Here is a 21,655-nt window from a genome sequence, read left to right as displayed (position 1 = left end):
ATCCGTATTTGCACATGACAACAAATGCGCATTAGGCATCCAGACCACAGCACAGTTGGTCCCTCTGGGCAGTGGTACACACGTTTACCTTGCAGCCGACTTTTCCATCCCACAGTGTGCCATAAGTAACAGTCTTCGTTCTCAAACACTAGGTACCTCATTCTGATAAGAGTAGGCCAGTGCCATGCCCTTCTTTAAATTCACAGTGGTAGATATTCTAAGAGAGCAGACATTTTCTTCTACCCAATGCCTTTATAGTAGCTATGGCTGGTTGACGGGTTTGCTGTATTCCCATATCACCTCCTGAAAAACATTCTCCATGCAGCAGTCTGATGATCACAGGTCTTGAAAGTTTGACGGGATCACACTCCATCTTCAATGTCTCCAGTAGGTCCCTCAGTCATCCCACCTCAACTTTAAGATCATAAAATTAACACTCCATACCAAAGATTTCTCTCTATGTGACCTCCGGTGATCATAAGTGTGTTTAACACTTCAGGGGTGTGGTAGGGGTATAGGATGGTAAGGGCGGTTTTAGGGTTTAGGGGTGGGTAGGGGCATAGAGTGGTAAGTGGATTTAGGGTTTAGGGTTGGAGTGGAAATAGAGTGGTAAGAGTAAATAAAGGTGGGCCTGGAGTATTCTCCACCCCCCCACACCAATTAAGTAAAATGTAAAGTTATAAAAACATGTTGAAATCATTTTGGAGGGTTATTGGGGGGGGGGGGGGTTACCTTACCGTACAAATTATAATTTTATGTATAGCTATATATAGATTAGTTTAACTTGCTTTAAATATAGTTAATTTTGTGTTATAAACACAATGTTGGTAAAGGCTTTGTGTTGTAAAGGCATTGCGTTTTAGCGTCATAAAGCTTTTGAAAGTAAAGCCGCTTAAAAGGATAAAGTCAAAAAGCAAATGCCTAACTTTGTTAATCTCTTTCTGGCATTGTTCGCCTGGTTTTACATGTCGGACCTAGCACAGTAGCAGATTTGAGTAAAAATCCCTGTTAACTTAATTTGTTTATACATGTTCATCTTATTCAATTGCAGTGGCAGCTCAAAGAGGTAGAGGTTGACAATTACCAAATGTTTAAGAAGCTAATGATTGTTTAAAACACTTTCGTTTCTCCGGTCTCGACAAACCAGGCAGATCAGACTTTTTCAGATCCTTTTTTGGAGGTTCCTGAAAAAGAAATTGCTTGGTGCCAGTAGCACTTAGATTTGCCAAGAGAATTCTTGCAATTTCTATCTAGAGATTAAATCAATCTTTATTCGATTGGCTTTTGGACTATTTTGGCTTGTTTAAAAATTGGAGAATTTTGCTGGACTAGTCCAGTCTATTCCAGTGCCACTGCAGAGTGACATTTTTTTTCTATAGAAGTTGTCTGGTAAGGTCTACACTTGTAACTGTCGAGCGTAGTCAGCATTTACGTTCAATGCATACTGCCTCTGTGCGGCATCCCTAAATTCTATTCATCCATAATCCACAGAGCGGCTGTCCTGACGAGAGGTGACACAAAGGGCTACAAATGAATTTCACAGAAAGTGGGATTGTTTTGAAACATGACAGTCTTCTTCTTTTTAACTCATTTCTTCTTTGTACAGAATGTTTGTGCTAGCCTATTGAAGACAAATTGATTTAGCCGTGTTCATATTTTCATGTGTTTGTGTGTTTCCGTCAATATAAATTGCGTTTGTGTGAGGTTTCTGGTCTAAAAAGTATAAAGTATCTCCTTTGTTGCAGCTCAAATCTTAAGTGAGCCGCTTTAACATTGTGATGTATTAGTGAAAAGGTCATTCTCAAATTGTGTTATTGAATAGTTCTCTCCCAAAAAGTAAATTACATTTTTGCACATATTTCGGGTCTTCAGCATCTTTTTTGCATGCAAATATGTAACTAAAGCAATATATAGAATAGATGCTATCTTTTACACCCCCAATCCAGGCCTTATTTCGCAGCTATACTTCAGATTGTTCCTTATAGCCAACAGTGACCAGATATGTGTTACTGTGTCTGAATTGTAGGCTCTAGAATTTAAAGAACAGAATAGAGTGCGGATCCTGTTTTTCTTGTGTGACAAATGTTTGTGAAAACTACACCTTAACTTACGTTTCAGGTTCCTGCCTGCTCTGCAGGGGATGTATCACCCAACCCACCTTAAAAACAATTTTGTTAGTTCAAAACACAGTTCTAAGAAACTCTCTGCTCAGGCGATAGCATAAGTAGTAGCAGGCAATCTCCAGAGAAAGGTGTGTGAAGTTCATGCAGGATCAATAATTTTAAAGTAAAGAACACAAAGCATACAAACCAATTTAGAAAAAATAAATGATCTTCAAAAAGACACAAATATCATCAAAATAGGATTAGATGAACTGGAAATATGATTTATTTTTCAGTTTTAACACAAAAAGTTCTAAGAAAAAAATGAAATGACCTAGGTGTGACGTCCAGCTGACTACGATGGAGCACAGGCCAGCTACTCCAAGTGGAGCATCCCTTTCGGATTTTTGACTTTTAGACTTTGTCTCAGAAAAAGAAGAATATTTATGTGGGGCAAGGTTCAAGCCTGTCACCAGTAGGGTCCCTCGAAGTATGTTGAGCTCTTCATGAAGCAGTGTGTTTTGGCACTAAAAGTTCAAATTTGGAACCAAGACGGATTTCGTTGCCACAAAGGGCGCTTCATCGGTTGGATAGCTTCATCGGTTGGATAGATATGCCTGCTTGCTCTATTCCAAGGTTTTAGCTTCTGACTTAGTTACTTTTTTGGAATTCTCCATCCTCCAATGGGGCAAGGCTGGAAGCTATACCCAGCAGAAATCCATGACCGGATGGACTGAACCTGTTTTGAATGCAGCAAAAAGTTCCGTATGGAAGAACCTGGTATTCGTAGCATGTGTTGGCTGTAGATATGCTTAGCATTATCCTGCCATCTAGGCTTGGGCTCCAATGACTAAAAGCTGTTTTTCTTTGAAGAAGTCTTTGAGTCACGAGGTATAGTGAGTCCTCCACCGGTGTACATTGAGAATGTTGCTTAGCTCCTGTGTTAGATTGTCTTTTCCCCGACATCTGGTTCGGACGTTGAAATTGCAGCTCCGAGACTGAAGCTTAATTTCGCACAGAGGCCTTTGTGGCGCTTCCTTTTTTTCTCTCTCCAATCCAACAGAGTTCCCATCTGAATAACATCAGCCGTTGTTATTGGTCATTTCATAACACACTGATGGGTTTGGCCTTCCAAAACCTCTTTGCCTCCAGCCTACAGGACAACATCCACAAGGGATGGAAAATATTCCCTTCAGCTTTTGCCCCCATTTCCATGCAAAGTACTTCTGGTAAGACTAACAGTGTTTAATCTGTTTGTCACCAGAAACACAAGGAGGCTTCCTGTGAGGTGTGCTTGGCATTCGGGTAAAAGAAAACACTTCAGCAGCGAAGGGAGCAAAGCTGTGTCCACGCCATAATGCAGAGACGCACAGAAGACATAGAGGACATCTTTGGGGAACAGTCGTTAGACCTTCAAACAAGAAACAGAAGACAAAGAGGCTCAGACGGCACCACCAGATGTGCACATACTGTTGGCTAGCAGTGGGGACAGCTCACACTCCAACCCTGATTTCAGGCAGGGGGATGTGAGTACCTCGATGAAAGCCGCCTCAAACCCTAACAAAACACTTAAAGCAGCTTTCTGAGCCCCACTGCTCTTGGAGCATGTAGGTCTCCACCAACAGGCGCACAAACACAAAGAAGGCAAGAGCTAATAAACCCATTATATACATCAAAGGGTAAAGACACTTTTATAAATTCAGCTAGGCTCACTTGTTACTCATTGAGTCCAAAGAAAAGATCTGTTACTGTGAAGTCTTGATTGTTGTTTGAATTTGAAAAGTATTTATTCAATTTCTTAATAAATGAGGTTTTTATCAAAACAGTTTTTTAGTCTAATTCATGAAAAGATTGTTAAAATAACAATAAAAAACAACCAGCTAGTTTTGTTCCTTCTTGCAGATCTGCTTCATGACTGTTAACCAGAATAAAAACTTTAAAATCAAATCGACATAACATTAAAAGGCATTCGCCACATAATAAACCTCAATGTACCGTAACCAATGGTGACAAAAAAGAAGCCTCCATACCATATTTATTTTTAAAAGTCCGATATTCTGTAAGCAAAAAAAGTAACCATTTTTCTTGATTCTCACATTTCTATGCCTATTTTTATGTGCATAGTGTAACATGAGTTCTTTCTGTGTCCCCTAGATTATTGGATCTTAACCTTTTATCTGGAGACCCTTGGGGGTCCGCAAAGCCTTCTCAGGGCAGTTTAAGAAGTAAAAAGTAAAGGTGAACAGGCTGGTTTGTTGGTGCATTAACTGATTGAGTAACTACTTCCTCATAACTGACCCATGGGACCATTTGCTTATCTGTTGAGACACAGGTTGCGACACTTGGTTTTGGCACGCTTGTGCTTGGCACATGGTTCTCTCCATGAGCAGTTTCTTGATTGCTCATGCCTTTGGCTAGTTATCACTTTTATTAAAGATTGGAAATAATAGAGGGGTTTTGCTTTTCTGCCATGTTGGCCGATTCATATTCATTCTTGCAACCAATATGCTGATTATTGCGGGATTTTTTTGATTTCTGGGAAGCCCTTCTCTTGCAGGTTAATGGTGTATTAGTGTATTCGGGCTAGATGACTAAACTTCCACACTTAATGCCGACAAAGCACCTTCGTAGGGAACCTAGCCACCTTGTCTTTTATTTTATTATTTATTTTGAGTTTTATATAGCGCAAACAAGATCTTTGCAGATATCAGAGCGCTTTACAAGACACGGGGGTGATAGAGTAATACAATGTAATAGTTGAGGTAGTTAGGTAGTTACATAGTAGTTACATAGTTACATAGGTAGGTCAAAAAAACGTGAGGTAGGTCACAGGTGAGGTAGTGTCGGTACAAGGTGCATAGTCAAACAGTTGTGCCAAATAATATAAGGTACAAAAATAAGGAGCATATACTTGCTTAAGCGTGTTTAAAATTTTTTGGAGATAGCATAAAGGAGGGCATAGTTGAGGTGGGTGAGTGCAGGATGTGTAGTCACATAGGTGCATCAGTAGTACAAGAGTAGGGATCGTTGAGGTGGTATAGGTACAGTGTGCAAAGTCAGGCAGATTTGACAACAATATAACAATATACAAAGAGGGAACATAAGCAATCAAGTAAGTCGATAATACAAGTAATACATAAAGACCAAGGTGGTCAGGCAGGTCTTACAGAGCGGATTCATGAGAGATACAGAATAATAGATCATGTGTGTTTAGCCACGAGGAACGCTTTTACTTCTTTCTTAAAAAGTTTGTTGGAGGAGATGAGCCTGGTTTCAGGGGGGAGTGAGTTCCAGATCCTGGGTGCCATTCCTGAAAAGGAGCGTTTATAGGTTTTTTCCTTCCGAAATCTTCGAGGCTTCAGTAGAAGATTGTTTGTGCTTCTAGTAGTTCTAGAGCCACCCGCAATTGTCAGCTTTTGAGTGAGGTAGGCGGGTGAGTTCATGTGTACAGCCTTGTGTGTCATGCAGGCGATTTTCAGATGAATTCTGGCTTTAAAAGGTAGCCAGTTCAGGGATTTAAAGTCAGGGGAAATATGCGAGTGTTTTTTTGAACCAGTGATGAGTCTCGCTGCAGCGTTAAGGGACGCTCTTAGGGGTGCCGTTGTAGTTAGGGGGAGCCCGCAGAGGGCGGTGCTACCATATTCTATGTGCGGGATGACTATAGATTGTACTGCAGTTTGGAAGTCTTTGGCTGGAAGGAAGGGTTTGTTTTCTCAAGGTATTGATTTGGAAGTTCGCTCCTTTGGTTGCCTTGCTGATGTGCTGCTGCATGTCGAGATTGGCGTCGAGTGTTATGCCTAGAGATTTTGCCGAGTCTACGACGGTAGGTTGTACATTTAGAGCCGTTAAGTGTTTAAGCCATGTTTGGGCCGTAGAGATTTTTGCGGGATGTGAGATCAGGAGGAACTCAGTCTTCAGCGCATTGAGTTTGAGGTGATTCTCGGCAAGCCAGGATTGGGTGTTTCTGATCGTGGTGTTCAGAAGCATGATGTCCTCTGGAGATTGTATTTTGAGATAAAGTTGGGTGTCGTCGGCATACATGTGAAAGTGAACATTGGATGTCTGTAGCAAAGTAGTGAGAGGTTCCATAACTAGGTTGAACAGTGTTGGGGAGAGGGAGGATCCTTGAGGGACGCCTAGCGTTACATGTACCGGAGGGGACAACAGGTTGTTACTTTTGAATCTTTGTGACCGGTTGTGTAGAAAGGTGAACCACTTGAGCACAGTCCCTGAAATGCCCATTCTTTCGAAAACAACTGAAAACTCTTCTGTTTTCCTAAATCTCTCCGCTCTCGATCCTGGTCTGCTCAGCGCTGGGAGGCCTCCGGGTAGCTATACGCTATATAAATGTCCTTTTCATTTCATTTATCTGTGCGTCAGAGGTCTGCATCATAACTTCTTGGCCTAAAAAATGGTTAATGGGATATGGTATTGTGAATAAACAACAGTAGCCAAACAATAGAGAAAAAACTGAAGCCCTTTTTGGGAGTCCAGTCAGAAACTCAAAATGTTATGCACTCCCTCATCCTCCCGTCCTCTCACGTTGTTTGGCATTCCAACATCTTTTGCTAAAAAACAAACATCTGGGACTGATCTGGAATGCCCACATCCGCTCAGAAGCTAGGACTTTGTTTCTTAGCCTGCAGCAGCTGAAACATTATTTATTTTATATCAAGAAGAAACATCTGAAGAATGATTTCCCTTTTGCATTATGCCAGTGCAATCCCACAGGCTCAGGCTCAGACTCAGACAGCCAGACTGCAATATACTTAAAATATGTCTGTTAGCCTGATACTGAATTCGGGAAAGTTGGTCAATTTTTCAGTTGGGTTGAGATCCAGCTACATTGGTTACCTATCAGCAAGATAATTGCATTTAGTTGTGTATACTTGGCATGTAGGTGCCTTCACACCGGTTGTGATGAGATTTCTTAAGTTTGTAACCTGTTTTCTCCACAACCCTTTGTGATGTCAAAGTGGAACTTGACATGGGTTCTCACTTTCCTATTGTGTACCTATTTCATGGCAATACACTATTGTCTGTTGCACCTCCCAACCTTGAAAACTGTCTTTCTCAATGAAATATATGCATGTCGCATAAGTGAGCTACATGCCCTCTCATCTAGCTGCTTTATACCATCTTTTTGTTCAAGACAAATTGGTGTCAAGCTGCATTCTGCTGAAGGTAGTTACGCCTTTTCATGTCAGACAAACTATCACTTGTCTGACATTCTTTGCTCCACCTCATCCCTTGAAAGAGGAAGAAAGGTTCAATCACTTTGATCCTAAAAGCGCGCTGATCTGTTGCATCGTTCATACCAATTACCATTGAGTGGGCGATCAGCTCTTTGTGGGGTTCCCTGGAGCAAAGAAATGCAAGACAGTGCAGACATGGATCATACGATGGATAGTTCTCTGTATTATTATCTACTACACATTGGCTGAGAAGCAGCCTCCAGACGTGTGAGAGCTCATTCCACCACAGCCAAAGACTGTTATTGCTTTGGCTCGTGGAGTGATATTCAATGGTATCTAGCAGGCTGCTCATGGGCATCAGTGCACATATACATGACGCACTATTGCTTCGGCAGTCCGTCATTTTGCCTTTTCGGTCCTGCAGGGCTTTTTGATCTGAGCCATTCTGCAGTTCCATCACCTTGGGAGCCTCTGCTTTGGTACCTGCTCACAAGGTGAGGGTTATGCAGTTAGAAATATCCATCTGAAATTCAAGTTAATTACCTTATGTAACGCTTTTTTTTTACAGGTTTTTTCATCTAAACGCAGATTGCTCACCACATCTCCCACCTTCCCGTTCTGTGGCATAACCTCCTTCTACATCTAAAAAGGGCCCAATGTTGGTATCTGCACACAGGTCCTTCCACTTTTCCACGTCTGTGGGCACTGACATGTTTACAAAGAAAACTAACATCAGCGCTCACGTGTGGTGCTTATATGCGACTCCTCTTGTTACTTACGTCAGCGCAGAGTCCCAACACTGCTTCCTGGTGTGCAGGAACATTGCATTTTGTTACCAGATCCAGTCTGGGGATATTCACACGGTGATGAATCTGCTGTTAGATTGAGTATCCACCAGAAAGAGGTTTACCGGAGGGAAGTAACTTGTTCAACAGGACCCATCAAGGAATGGGCAGAGAGGAGCAGTTGGAGGGGGTGAAGGGAGAGGCAGGCTGCTGCTGCCGCCACCTCTGTCCCTTTCACCCCCTCTGGACTCAGTCTATATGGTAAAGTAGTTCTGCATGTGTGGAAGGGGACTTTGGGTGTGGGGGCCAAGCTATAGCTTTGCTGTTCACCGCAGAAGTAGTAATGTCTTCCAGGCCTTCACTTTGTGGTACGGGTGCTGCCCAGTGTACAGCCGTCAACTGTGCTTTGATTTCCTGCAAACCTCGTGGTTCAACGAAATATCCTCAGTTTGTAGCGTGCTGTAAAGGATCTAACTCTCTGATCCTGTAGTGTATTTAGATTTTTTATCTAAATATTTTATTTGTCACATGCACACTATTTCCAATTGTCTCAACCCTCGGATTTTATGACTTCTAAAAACTCCATTCTTCAACTTTCATTTGCAAAGTCTAGCATTGACATCGTGAATTACTCTGTTAGTAAAATATAATTGAAGCTGTGATTGAGTTTTAAATCGCTCTTGAGTGCACCTTCCTATTACCAGACGAGTTCCATAGACGTCTTTCATCTTTCACTTGAAATGCATTTGGGACTTGCTCTACTACCCTAAATGGAGTCACATTCACAAGAATCAAGGTAGATATGATTTTTAAGTTGGGGATGAGCTTTCTCTAGCATTCATTGTTGTCCTGTTCTTTGTATATTGAAGACCCCAAACATTTTTTATGCTTGTTATTTTCAACAAATTCTATTTTACAAATTAGTTCCACGAATCTTGTTTTTCTATGGAACCCTGGAAGTTTCACTGCGTTATTTAAACAGAAGTATACAAGTAGTTCATGTACTAATCCTTTTAATGCTGGTCATTTATTTAATGTTGTGTAGCAGTCTATCAACTATTAAGTCGAATAAAATTGAATTAAATCCTGCTAGTTTTCTTAAGGACTCGGGTGCTTGAATCAATACCATTATGGCACTGCTGTACTAAGATTCATCAGGTTGTTTTACAGCTACTAAAGTGTTTCTTTTGAAAATAGCGTAAACATTTGCTGAACTAAGTTCTCTTCAAAAATGCGGCTCCTCTTATAGGAAGAGTTATTTATATCAGTCCTTTGTAAACAGTGGAGTTCAGATCTATTGTGCTGCATCCAGACCCAGGGATCAGCACCGCATAAGACTCCCCGTGGTTCTAGCACCTCTTTCCAGTTCTGAACAAAGCAGTATTCCCTTCTGAGGTCCTCTTTATTTTATGCGTTTGGCTGGCCAAGTGTCAGACCTTAAACTTCTGTTTTATCGCTCTGCTATGCTTACTTCGACTGTTTGTCCTGCTCAAAAAAATGCAATAGTCCTTTTATTTATAAGACTCTTGGGAGCCACCTTTCATATCAACAACGTTGAGCAGCACAAATGTGAGTGCTGTAGCATTGGGCATTCTGTTGGTAGGAAAAGGGCCTAGCCTTCATCCCTCGCTCGTCTGTGGCCAGACGTAGCTGACTTCCCCTTTCAAAGGCTAAACCATGGGTGCCTAACATTACCTATACAAATTATTTTAGCCTCTCTTGAAAAGGGCCTACTAGGTTCCTTAGTTCGTCTACCCAAGCACTCTAGTAATCTCCTAGACACCTAAACATTCTCAAGAAGACCTTCATAAACATTACCCATCTGGCGCAAACGCATTTTGCCCCTTATTTTGACTCCCAAGTTTTTTAATCACTGTTCGTTTGAGTCTTACTTCCAATAAGCATGTTTGTGTCTCGAGGCTTCCCTGGTTCCCATTCAACACCTGCCTTTGTCATCTTGCAATAGACCCCAAACTTTGTTTCAAAGATTTCAAAGACAGCAGGTTGTTTCTTGCTTTCACAAACTAATCAGACTTCCACCAACACAAGATTCACTATTTAGGGGTACTTGACGGCTTTATACAGGAACAGGTAATTTTGTAGATTTAATAAAAAATCTATTTGTTTGGTGCCAGATTCTTTGTTGATATGTACAAATTGCTTTGGCATAGGGAATGATTTACTCACTGATTGACCTGGCAGAATACTTGACATTTAATCCAGTCTACCTCATCCTGGTAGCATGGCAAACCGGCTGCATGCAGCCCTATCTGCAGGGGAAGTGACAACAATATTGGCTTGCAAAATGGTATTTAGAATTGCGGTAAATTTTTCTCTGCCATTTTCTTTAACTCTACCAATACAAATGGACACCCCTGCCTGGCGGTAATGGTAATTATACCTTAGATATGAATTAGAGACCAATGAAAACCATTAAATACGTTGTCGCCTAGTGCCAGTCAGGCGCTTATGTGGGCTCCTCCATTGTCCCATGCTGTATGGTTTGGTAGACTGAAGCAAAATTTTACAGTGGAACAAGCCAATGGATTAAGAGAGCTGATCCAGAGTCCCTCTATCTACGTACGCTTGTTTGTATTTTTTTTATTACACAAAGATGGCGAGCAGCTAAAGCTGCCTTCATACTTTAAAAAAAAAAAGGGTAAGTGGCTGTTGTCCTTTACCCGTACTATAGTGTATCGATACATTTTCCCTGGATAATATAAGATGTAGCTTGAGTTTGATTTGAATGACTTCTTTGGTCTTGAGCAATAGAGTGAAGTCTGAGCCTCTATTGAATTAAGGAAGAATATCTACCTAATTTTGTGCAAACTAGCTATGAGTTTTTATTAACTTCCGAACAGAATGTGTACAAGTTTCCTAGTTCATCGGTACCCTGAAGAAGGAAATGTGGCTATTTCGTATACACCGCTATGTATCGTATGGATTTGTCAGACCATTAAATTGATTCTCTCAAGGGTGTCAAACACTGTTTTACTTTGCACATTACTAAATCAAATCGATATAAATGACCGCATATATGTATTACAGAGCCTTTTGAACAGACCTTTTGTATGTGAATCCCAATTTGTTACTTAAATATTTATATACATATTTATTGTTGTGCATCGTAGATGTGATAGACCTCACTGGAGATGACAAAGATGACCTTCAGAGAGCAATTGCCCTAAGTCTAGAGGAATCTAGCAGAGCGTTCCGAGAGACTGGAATAACTGATGAGGAACAAGCCATTAGCAGGTAAAATGTTCTTGAAAGAATTGCATTTACCTAAACTGTCTATTGTAGTTTTACTCTTTACTAAATACACTGTTAACCTTTGGAAACTCCTTGGTCTGCCTTTTTTATTGCACACTGTAAAATTCGAAGTTAATGAAAAAGTTAGTTTGTTACTCTACTGTCCCAGGGATTAATTTTATTATTTGAAGCTCTCGGCCCTTTTTATTGGTTCAATGACTTCATCAAAGAGTTAATTTGATTGGGTCTGCTATCTTTTTATTGGTCCACTGAAGGATGGCATAGTTCTCAGCATTGTGCTTTTGGTCTAAAAACTGACCCTTCACACCAGAATTACTTGTGCTGCTCTAGTGTTGTTGGGTGAAGAGTTTTGAATTTGCTTTCATTTATTTCAATGCATGGTGCCAGACTGTGTTATACATTCGGAGAGGTTAGCCGGGTCTTATTTTATACCTTTATAACGCCAGGCGCACCATTATTGAGAAGATGATAGTTCAGAACACGGAGACCTGACTGAAGAGGTTTTTTTTTTTATTGTTGCAAGAGCCTTGTGGTTCAATACGGTAAGTTTGACTGATGGTATAGCAATGTTCTCTATTGGCTTGGGCCATGGATTTTTAAACATTTATCTCCTTTTCACCTGCTGTTTCTTGTTTCTGGGTGCTTAAAACAGGGTGGAGGCAGATTTCAGGTTTCTTGTGAGAATGTATCTTTTTATTTTAAGTCCGGAATCCAAATGTTCAGCCGATATACGTATGGTCTGTGATGCAGGTTAGCAGAAGATGGCATGTGGCTATGCATCTCAATATATTTAATAGAATACAAGCCTTGCCGTTTCAAGTAAAACGGGGAATCCTGGAATTAAGCCCATGTTGGCAATAAGCAAATGTTAGGAATAGGACTAACTCTTGGGGGAGTGCAGGAGCGAGTCAGTGGAAGGCAAAAGAGTCAATACAGTAGCAACCAGGTTACACTGGCATAACCATTGCTTGGTAAATCTGAAAACTGGCAAAGGTGACTTTTTAAGTGTTTCCTAAACTTTAGGGACTGTTCATAGAGTCTTAATGAAAGGGGTAGCTGGTTCCAAAGTGTTAAAGCCTGTAAATGAAATAACTGACCGCCAAATGTGTTGAATCTGCTTACAGTTGCCCCGAATAGACTAAAGGAGACTGTTCTGGGGTGGCTAGAAGACTGGGATGGGAGGATATTTTGGTGCAGTATACGGGTTTATTACCATGGAGGGAATTTTAGACGAAGCAGAGGGTTTTACATTGGGACCTATCATTCATAGAGAGCCAGTGTGGTGTTGTGAAGGTCACTGGCAACCTTTGCTTTAATCCACTTAGGATTGGAGCATTGTCTGGAGTCTACTTAGGGAGCCAAGCGTAGACTATTACAAAAGACACCAATACAAGTAGAGACTGTACACTGGTAATGAAACTATTATCTCACCGTTGACTTCATCACCAGGGCACAAAAGAGAACCATTGACTCCGCTGGGTGGAGTCATTGTTACTTGGGCAGTGAGGTTTTGGCTGCTAGATATTTTTAGTGGCACTTTTTATGTTGAGCTTTTGAGTACTCTGCTGCTAAGGCATTGCTGTATCGTTAATGTGTTGGCCTCCATGAACTGTTTTATAGTTTAATTTCTTCTCATCCCTGATTAACTGCAGCCACGGTATCACATCTCTTTGGGTCCTCCGATGGACCTTGTTCTGTGCCGGAGGGGCTTGGAATACTTAAAGGATGAGCAATTATCATATGAGAACCTGGAAAAAGATAATTGCTAACATGAAATAATATGTATAACTCCAAAGTGATTCCACATCTAGTTTTTCATTTTATTTATTAATTTTCAAAATAATACAAAATAACACAAAATGAGATACCCAAAGGAAGAAAACATAGAAAGGAAAGAAGAAAAAAAACGTATTTTCCATATCCCCAATGATACAAAAAAGAAATAGTGCACTCTCGCAGGAGCCAGCAATAGTCCCACCAAAGCAGCAACTTAAAACACTGTGAAAATAAAATACATGCATTGACAGATAGAAGAAAGGCCAACACCATAAAGGAACCTACAGCAGGCAAGAGCCAGCACAAAGCATTTACAGAATATCAGTACATGGCACAATATCATTTACATTAAATCCCGCAAATGTGGCATTTTCAGTTCGAGCTAGCATCATTAACAGCATCTTTAGCCCCTTCAGAATACCCAGTCTGCTCCCGAGCCCAGTCAAAGGGCCCCCATATTTCTTTAGGCCTAGAAGCAGGCAGCATGAGTTTCCAGAAAGTGGCCAATTGTGTCTGGCCATATGTGACCTCTTGTATCCAATTAGCAATCATGGGCCTCCTCTTCCTACCCCACAGCCGGGCTATTTGGCGCTTGGCAAAGGGTAGCAGTAGCGCCTGCAATTTGTATCTCATGACTTGTGTGTCTTTCACATACCCCAGCAGAGCTACTAGTGGGGATGGGGACAGTGCCATCTCCAATATCTGGTTGATAGCCTCAAATATCGCAGACCAAAAGTAAAAAATGAGTGGACAGTCCCACGCCATGTGTAAAAAGGTGGCGGCGGTTGCCCCACAGCGCCAGCAACAGTCATCCTCTCTCAATCCGATCCTATGTAATCCAATAGGTGTCCTGTAGTAACGGTGTAGAAATTTGAAATGAATGAATCTAAGTTTATAGTAATAACAATAAATCCACATTTGTAAAGCGCAAACAATCCCCCGTAAGGGTCTCTAGGAGCTGAGGGCCGCCAGGAAGATTAAGCAAGCTATTGCCCAGAGTCACATGGTGCTGGGCTAACCTGGAGTCGGGGATCGAACTGTGATCCCCAGTTTCCAGCGTCAGTTGCCCTGGCCGCGACGCCACACCTCCTCCGTGTCACCCAACATAGTTGGGTGACAGGTTGGACATCTGAGCACAGCAGTAAGACCACTGGTCGTCGGACAAAGGGGAGGGCAACTCTGCAGACCATTTGTGGCGAGCAACATTGATGAAAAGGTGGGCATTTTTACCATTCATAATCAAGATGAAGTTGCATTAAAAACATAAAATGTATATACTTTTTGGTATTCTCTTCAAAAGAACTATCTTTTGAAAGTTGTTTCCTTTGTGAAACAGAGACGATCGGCAATTGCATTTGCATTGATCGGCATGTCATAAAATTGAATCCTGAACGGCTGGCTCTTCCTTCCTCCTGTTCAGAGTTGGATAATAATTGCCTATATCAGTGGTTCTTAACTTTTTGACGCAAGTGGGCACCCATGTAATGATTTCTGGAAGTCTGGGTCGCCTCGCCTTAGCAATTTCCAGATTTGAACCTCAATACAATACAAAAACAAGTATACATCAAACAAATGCTCAAAAAAGTTGTTTAATTCGCAATCAAATATAGAAAGTTTTCACATTTTAAATTTTGCTTCTTTATTTGTGTAATTTCTAATAAATGTACCTTATTGATTTTAATATTTAATGTTATAAAATAGTCACAGGCCCCCTGAGTAGGCCTCCCGGGGCTCCAGGGGTCCTCAGACCACAGGTTAAGAACCACTGGCCTATAGCAATACTCGTTAGTGACTTCGAAATGGCCGATGTGCCATATTGAAGACATCAGTGTCTAGTTATCATGTTGATTACATGTGCTGACTTCACCACTGAACACATTTCCCCATGGCAATGCTGCTTGTTTAGCATTAATATTTCAGTCACTGTGTAGGCAATGCCATGAACATGGGCGTCCCACAGTGATCTCTAGTTTGATGTGGGAAGCAGGGGAGCACAGGCGTGTGGTTAAATATGGATCTGTAATGATAGCTGGAGCAATTTTGCAGGGATCACAGCTGATAGAAAATGAAGTTGTCGATGGTGTTTCGTGTGTTTACCCAGCACATCTTTTTGAAAATAAATATTTCTGTGTTTAGTAGACCCCTCATTTATGAACACTGAAAACATAACTTCCAGATTTAAGAGTCTAATTATCTTGAACATATTTGCTGAAATAATTGAAGCAGTGGAACCTTGACAGATCACATTGCAATTTGTAATGTTTTGTTATGCATAATTTGACATTCTCATTTTTAGCCCTTTTGTTTGAATGCCCTCACTCTTCTCCTTTCAGAGTCCTAGAGGCCAGTATTGCGGAAAGCAAAGCAATTTCCAAAAGAACACACCCAGAGGTCTGGAGCGATTCACCAAACCCTCATGATCGGAAAAGACAAGACAATTGTCCAGTCGGTCTGAAAAATGTTGGGAATACTTGCTGGTTCAGTGCTGTTATTCAGGTGAGTGACTTTGGCACTTGCTTTCATTGTCTGTTATGGAGTCAAAACTAACTATTCTCCCATTCAATTTATATTGAACTTTTTATCAAGTTAAATGTATTTTTTTATTATTTTATGTTTGCTCTTTATGGATTGGAATGTTTCATCAGGAAGTATAGAGAAGGGAGGATCATTAGCATAGGGTAGTGCTGCTTCTCTCCCTTAGATCTAAAGTTTTTTTCAGGACATTTTAAAGTTTCTTTTTCTGCATTGACTAATGAATGTGGTTAGTAGACCAACCTACCTCCCCTCAAAAGTTAGCCAGTGATGGATTGCTTTATTTAATTATGAAAGGATGGTGACTTTATAATACACCCACCTACTTATATACAGTTTCTAATGGATACTTCTAACTGCAGATTCCTTACCCTTCGAAAATCCCAAGGCTCCAGATTGGATCCATAAACTATTACACAGCAAAACTCCTGCATGTCGGTAGGTAGCGCTAAGCGTCTCTGTGCTGACTTTGTTCATTCTGGAAGTGACGAATGGAGATGCAAATAAGCACACACCACGCACCCCCAACCCCATGTGCTGATTTTAGTTCTGTTAGACCTGAGAGTCCTTGTTGGCTGAGGTATGAACCCAGGTTAGACAGTAATCGCCACTTTATGCAGGGTAAGCAACGAACACACTAAAAGATAGCCTGCGCTCACCCTCTGGTATCTTGGCACAGAGCAGTCGGACTTATCTAAGGAGGCAATGTGTAAAGTATTTGTGCAACATACAGTAACGCAATGAATACACCATAATATAAATATATATTATGAACAAAACAAGGCCAAAATGACAGAAATCTATATAGAAGTTGAGATATTGAATTTCAAAAGAATAAGGGAAAAATATAACTTAGAAGCAAATAGCGCTTTAGAGGTTACTTGTTTGTGCTGTACCGGGCAAAGTAAACGGACACACAAGTCCCACATTGACAAAGGGAGAGGAGTTGGCCTAGCGGCTAGGGCGGTCGACCTCCCCGAATCTGGGAAACTGGGTTTGAGTCTTGGCAATGACGCTGAACATTCTGTGATTCTGGGCAATTCACTTAATCTCCCCGTGTCTAACATAAAATGAATGTGTCCTCATGTAATGCCACTGGTGCTATGTAAAGCGCTCCGATACCAGATTCGGGTCTAGTTCGGGCTATATAAAACTCTGCAAAAGAATAAAGTCACGGATGCGTCTATTTTTTCCATGCGCTGAAGATGGGTCGATTCCATAGAAGGGTGCCGGACCTGAGAGACATCTAACAAATTTGCTTTAGTTTTGTCTTTCAACAGTTTGTGCTAATTACTTGATAAAAATAGATGTCATAAAGGGCAGGAGTTCTTTTAGTGTACTTTTAAATTTCTAGTCATATGGGCTGTTGTCATAGCTGTAGAAGATGTGCTGGGTAGAATGATTTCAAACTTGTCATGCCCGTAGAGGTCAAGGTGTTGTGTTCTTTATTGTGTTAGCGGTAAATCTGTTCGGCATTACTATGTTGATTGCTAGCACCGCTCCCCCGGTCCGTACTGCTTCGGACTGCACAGATGCCAGCCGGACTCTAGAAGCACATGTGCTGGGTCTGGTCCTACACAATACCTATGTTGTTAAATGAAATAACCAAAGCACAGCTTCCAACTTTAGATGATCCCCCTCTTCATAAATACTGGAGGCCCTGTTTGGCTCTGATTGTGATGCATCTCAGAAGCTTCAGACTATACCACATGATGATGATGATGATAACTATGAGGAGGTGAACAACTTGCTGACTCTTCAAAACACTGATGGTGGATTTTAATTGGGCCCACAAAATGCTAGCAAGTTGGACAATTCTCCTTGTGTTTGCCTTGTGCACCCTATGTTGGCAGGGTACGCCCAGACATGGGTCCCTTGCTCACTTTGCCACTGGATTCAAGCTAGCCTTACTGGTGAGGGCTGTTACCCCGAAACCGGTCCCCGGATCCTTGTTTCTTGTCCAGGGAAGACCTGGCTTGGTAGATAGAGCTGGGCTGTTCCCATGAGGAACAGGGTCAAGACTGATTTACATATAGCAGGGTCTGAACTGGTGTGGGCTAGTGAGCTAAAGAACGATGATGGAGTCAACCCAGATCTGTGACTTGGGGTGAGTGTCGGAAAGGTTTCAGCGATTCATCCATCATCTCCTTGTGTTTGATGTGAACTGGAATCTGCACCAGGTATCCTGCATAAGAAAGTTCCTCCTTTGTAGTGGTTCTTCATTTGCAAATTCCTTCCTTTGAAATTAAGTCAAATTTATTGTATGACATTTTAAAACCTGGGCCTACCACACTGGAACCTCTGCTGCCTTTTAATGAGAACAGCTGCCACTTTAATGGCTGCTTGGACAAAACCATGCTGGCCTCCCTTGTTCATTTGTGGAACTGCAATATGACATAGATCATCCCTGAATTACCTGGCTTTTGTCATTCAGCATTTGACACTGGAGAGCTTAGTGGCCCTTAACTCCACAAGTCGGGTCATCCCAAGTGCCTTCTCTATTTCCAGATGCGGCAGTAGCCAAAGCAAGTGTATGAGAGGAATAAAGTTGCTTGGTTTTTAGGTCTCGCCTGTCGATGCGCATGCGCATCGAGCTTGCGAGACTATGGGGGCTTAACCACTCTTTAACTAACTTGCAAGGAATCGTGGCGATTCCTTGCAGTGCCCGTGACTTTTAAGCTCAATGCGCATGCGCATTGAGCTTAAAAGCACGTGCACATCAGTTCCCTCAGCCGCACTCCAGGCCCCTGCTGCTTTCACACCCTCTCTGCGCTCCGCCCCCTCCCCTGCCCGCCGTGCGCATTTCTCCTCCCCCCTCCCCTTATCTGCCTTCCCTCCGTCTTGTTTGTGTCGCATTTCTCCTCCCCCCCTCCCCTTATCTGCCTTCCCTCCGTCTTGTCTTGCTTGCATTAGGTCCTATGGAATCTTTGCTATGCCAATGGCTCTACATACACACATACTGTGTCATTATTTTCCGTGCTGGATAAACAGTACTTGTGGACAGCTAAACGCGTTTATGCCAGTGGCAAGCCCTTGGGACTGAATAAATCACGTGTGTAGTTATTTCCATTTCTGCAGCCGTGCCACACACGTGTGTGAAGATGGAAACAGTAAAACGGCGCCTTTCAAACGTAGCTTTACTGTTGCGGGCTTTCTCCAGGTAAACATGCATTCATATTATTAAATTAACTGAGTATTCATTTCATGAAGTTGCCTCCCAGGTAAAAACAGAACCATGGAAAGGGAGGACTCACTAAACAGGACGGCCCGCCATATAGTTAGGCTTCTCCTGTTTTACTTACCAGTAATGCTGCCATATACCCGGTTTTTTTCTGCATTGCTTTTGCATTTCTGAGAAGGGTTGTAATTGAGAGGTTCCATGCAGTGGGGCCCGAGGTCCTTCGCACGCAGCGATATTTACCACAGAGCAGCTTACTGCGGCTGCGCCGTCTCCAGGCAGAGTACAGCTCTTGCAGCATTCTAGGCGCACAAGCGCAACATTCCATAGGCAGCCCCAACATTTCTTCTTCACTGGCTTGGAGCTATTTCATTGGTGATCGTGTGCACCTGTAGTGCTTCTGGTTTAGAGTGTGGACTCTGAATGCCCGTGCATTTCAAAGGAACGGCATTGTATTAATTTATTTGTTTCCTTCGCTGATTAATCGGTCCTGTCATGTACCACACATTAGGGGTTAGACTAACGCATTTCAGTGCTGTCTTTGTTTCACCGCACTAGCATGCATTAGTCATCAGTTTAAGGCTCCTTAGAACATCCCGGACGCTGGTACTATAGTGCTGTGAGTGTGCTGTGCTGGACTCTATTGTTTTAATTTTAACAATCATTGGTCACTAATGGGGAATGATTTTCTACAAAATGAGAGTTGAGGCACCACAGCGACTATCACAATCATGAATGAAAGAGCTTGCGCAAAGCCCAGGTCTCTGTGTAGCATGTTGTTCTTTGCCTATGTGACACTTTCTTGTGAGTAAAGCAAGGCAACAAGCAGTAGTAGTTGAACAACTCTTTGAATTGTCTATTACTGTATCTAAACATATCACACACATCAATTAACAAATGCTTAAAACTAGCCGCCCTATTGGCAGTGCTAATGATTGTTAACAGTAGCAGTTGTGGGTAATAATTGTTTTGTTGTGAATAATTAGAAATGGAAAGACAACAGCCTTGTGAACAACATAACAAGAATCTTCAAACAAGTGCTGAACCTTCCAAAAACCTAATCCCCCGCTCAAATATGACCTGAGTTTGGTCTCCAAGATCACCGAGCGTGCTATTATAAATTACAAGAACTTTTATTTCAGTATTAATTATTTAAAAAACATTAAAAGACATTTGTATTTGTTAGATGAATACATCTAAGTCACGTAGATACAAAACATGTTGCATTACAAATGGTATAGGTGTCACATTTGAAAAAGTTTAAAGTATTGGCATTGTAAATGACAAAGCTATTAATTTGGCTATTTTCAAGACCAACACATAAAAAAAAAATTTATTTACAAAACCAATAGCTCCAACTTTTCTAATGCGAGACCTATTGCATTTCCAATGCTTGTTTAGTAAGTTCTGAGATGAGCTTTAGTATGTATTGTCTTCCCAGTAGCGCACAGTCATTGGGCACGCCCACACCATGTGGTAGAAGTGTGCCTCTGGTAATTTGTAATTGGTGTTAGCTCTCTCATTCATTTGACCTAAACATTTACGGGCGAGGTATGCTTGATGCACTTATTTCAGACAAGGGTTTCTGGACACTGACTTTGTATATTCTTTGTATGTTGTAACCTCTTGTCTCACTTTGCATGAAATTTCATCTCCTATTTTCAGCTCCCATCTTTACTTCAGTTTAGAGTTGTCACTCAAGTTAACGGACCCTAGCGCATTTTATACCAAAGTTATGCATTTTTGTTTTGACGGTGCATGAGGATAATATGTATTAAGTCCTTTTTTGGCAATGCAGCTGCATATTGTCCCCAAGTCTGTGATACGGTTCTGAGGAGTGCATTATGTACCAAGAACGTTCAGGAAAAACAGACTTCCAGTGATCCAAAACAACTCTTACCATGGTGGTGAATTCGCAGGTACTGGAGCTGCCAGGGTTCAACTAAAACAGGACAGTGCTTTTGTCATTGTGTTGCAGGACATTGGGAGGAATCCAGAAGAAGATGGGTCCGACTCCGCAGCCAGCAACGGTGGATTTGGTACCATGGCAGCCAGAGCTGATGGCAGCAATATTGAGATGACAGCCAGAGAGTCCTTCAGCTAAAGAGCAGAACCCCAATCTAATGCCATGTGTTTGTTCAGTCTGAGCCAAGTAGGAAATTACCGGAACTTCAACCGGGGCCCCAAAGGCTCCTGGGACCACAGGGTGTGACAAAGGGAGGCAGAATACTAACGAAAATTTGCAGCATGGCCTCTTTGAGGGTCACTGCCTACTGAAACTCAAATGATGGGCCTGCAGTTTCGGGGTGCATCTAATGAAGGATGGGAATGGTTTCTCAGGACGACGATGAAGAGTAGTCTGATCTGACGCAAACTTCCTATGCAACCTTTGCTACTAATCAGATCTAGAGGTGGAGTCGTCTTGTTTTTGCTGTTTCTTCTTGGAAGACTTGTTTTTTTACTTTACTTCGAAATTGGCATTCCTGAAGAACGTAACCTTGAGGAGGAATGCGCTTTCTGTGTTCTGCCTTATGAAGATTAGTCTCAGGATCCTAGATAACCTTCACATGCAGAAGGTTGCATTTGTTGCAGTTCCTGGAGCTGTGTGGACCTTGGCGCAGTTTAAATCTTGTTGTGTTCGGTGGCACTGGGGCAGCCATTCCACCAAATTTAGATTTTGAGTACGAAATAGTTTGAAATCCAACAGTAATTCACAGAGTAGTTCCGGTTCAGCTTTGAAGAGCGCAGATTTGTGATGGAGGCCAATGGCACAACTTGCTAGCGCAGAGAGCGATTGAAGCTTTTCCAGGCCAA

At 41.8% G+C, this 21,655-nt stretch overlaps 1 protein-coding gene across 3 annotated transcripts in view; it reads left to right on the top strand.

Annotated features, from left to right (window-relative positions):
• USP25 (ubiquitin specific peptidase 25) overlaps positions 1-21,655 on the top strand; it is a 469,204-nt gene that overhangs the window by 95,647 nt on the left and 351,902 nt on the right. For all 3 annotated transcript variants that reach the window (XM_086934051.1, XM_086934050.1, XM_086934049.1), the window contains exons 4-5: positions 11,214-11,337; positions 15,465-15,627. In XM_086934051.1, the coding sequence (XP_086790177.1) occupies positions 11,214-11,337; positions 15,465-15,627 (287 nt within the window). The remainder of the gene's footprint in view (positions 1-11,213; positions 11,338-15,464; positions 15,628-21,655) is intronic.

The sequence above is a fragment of the Lissotriton vulgaris genome, chromosome 8, assembly GCF_964263255.1.
Source record: "Lissotriton vulgaris chromosome 8, aLisVul1.2, whole genome shotgun sequence".
Lineage (NCBI taxonomy): Eukaryota > Metazoa > Chordata > Amphibia > Caudata > Salamandridae > Lissotriton > Lissotriton vulgaris.
Note: the sequence above shows the minus strand (reverse complement) of the source record. Positions and strands in the feature narration are given on the sequence as shown.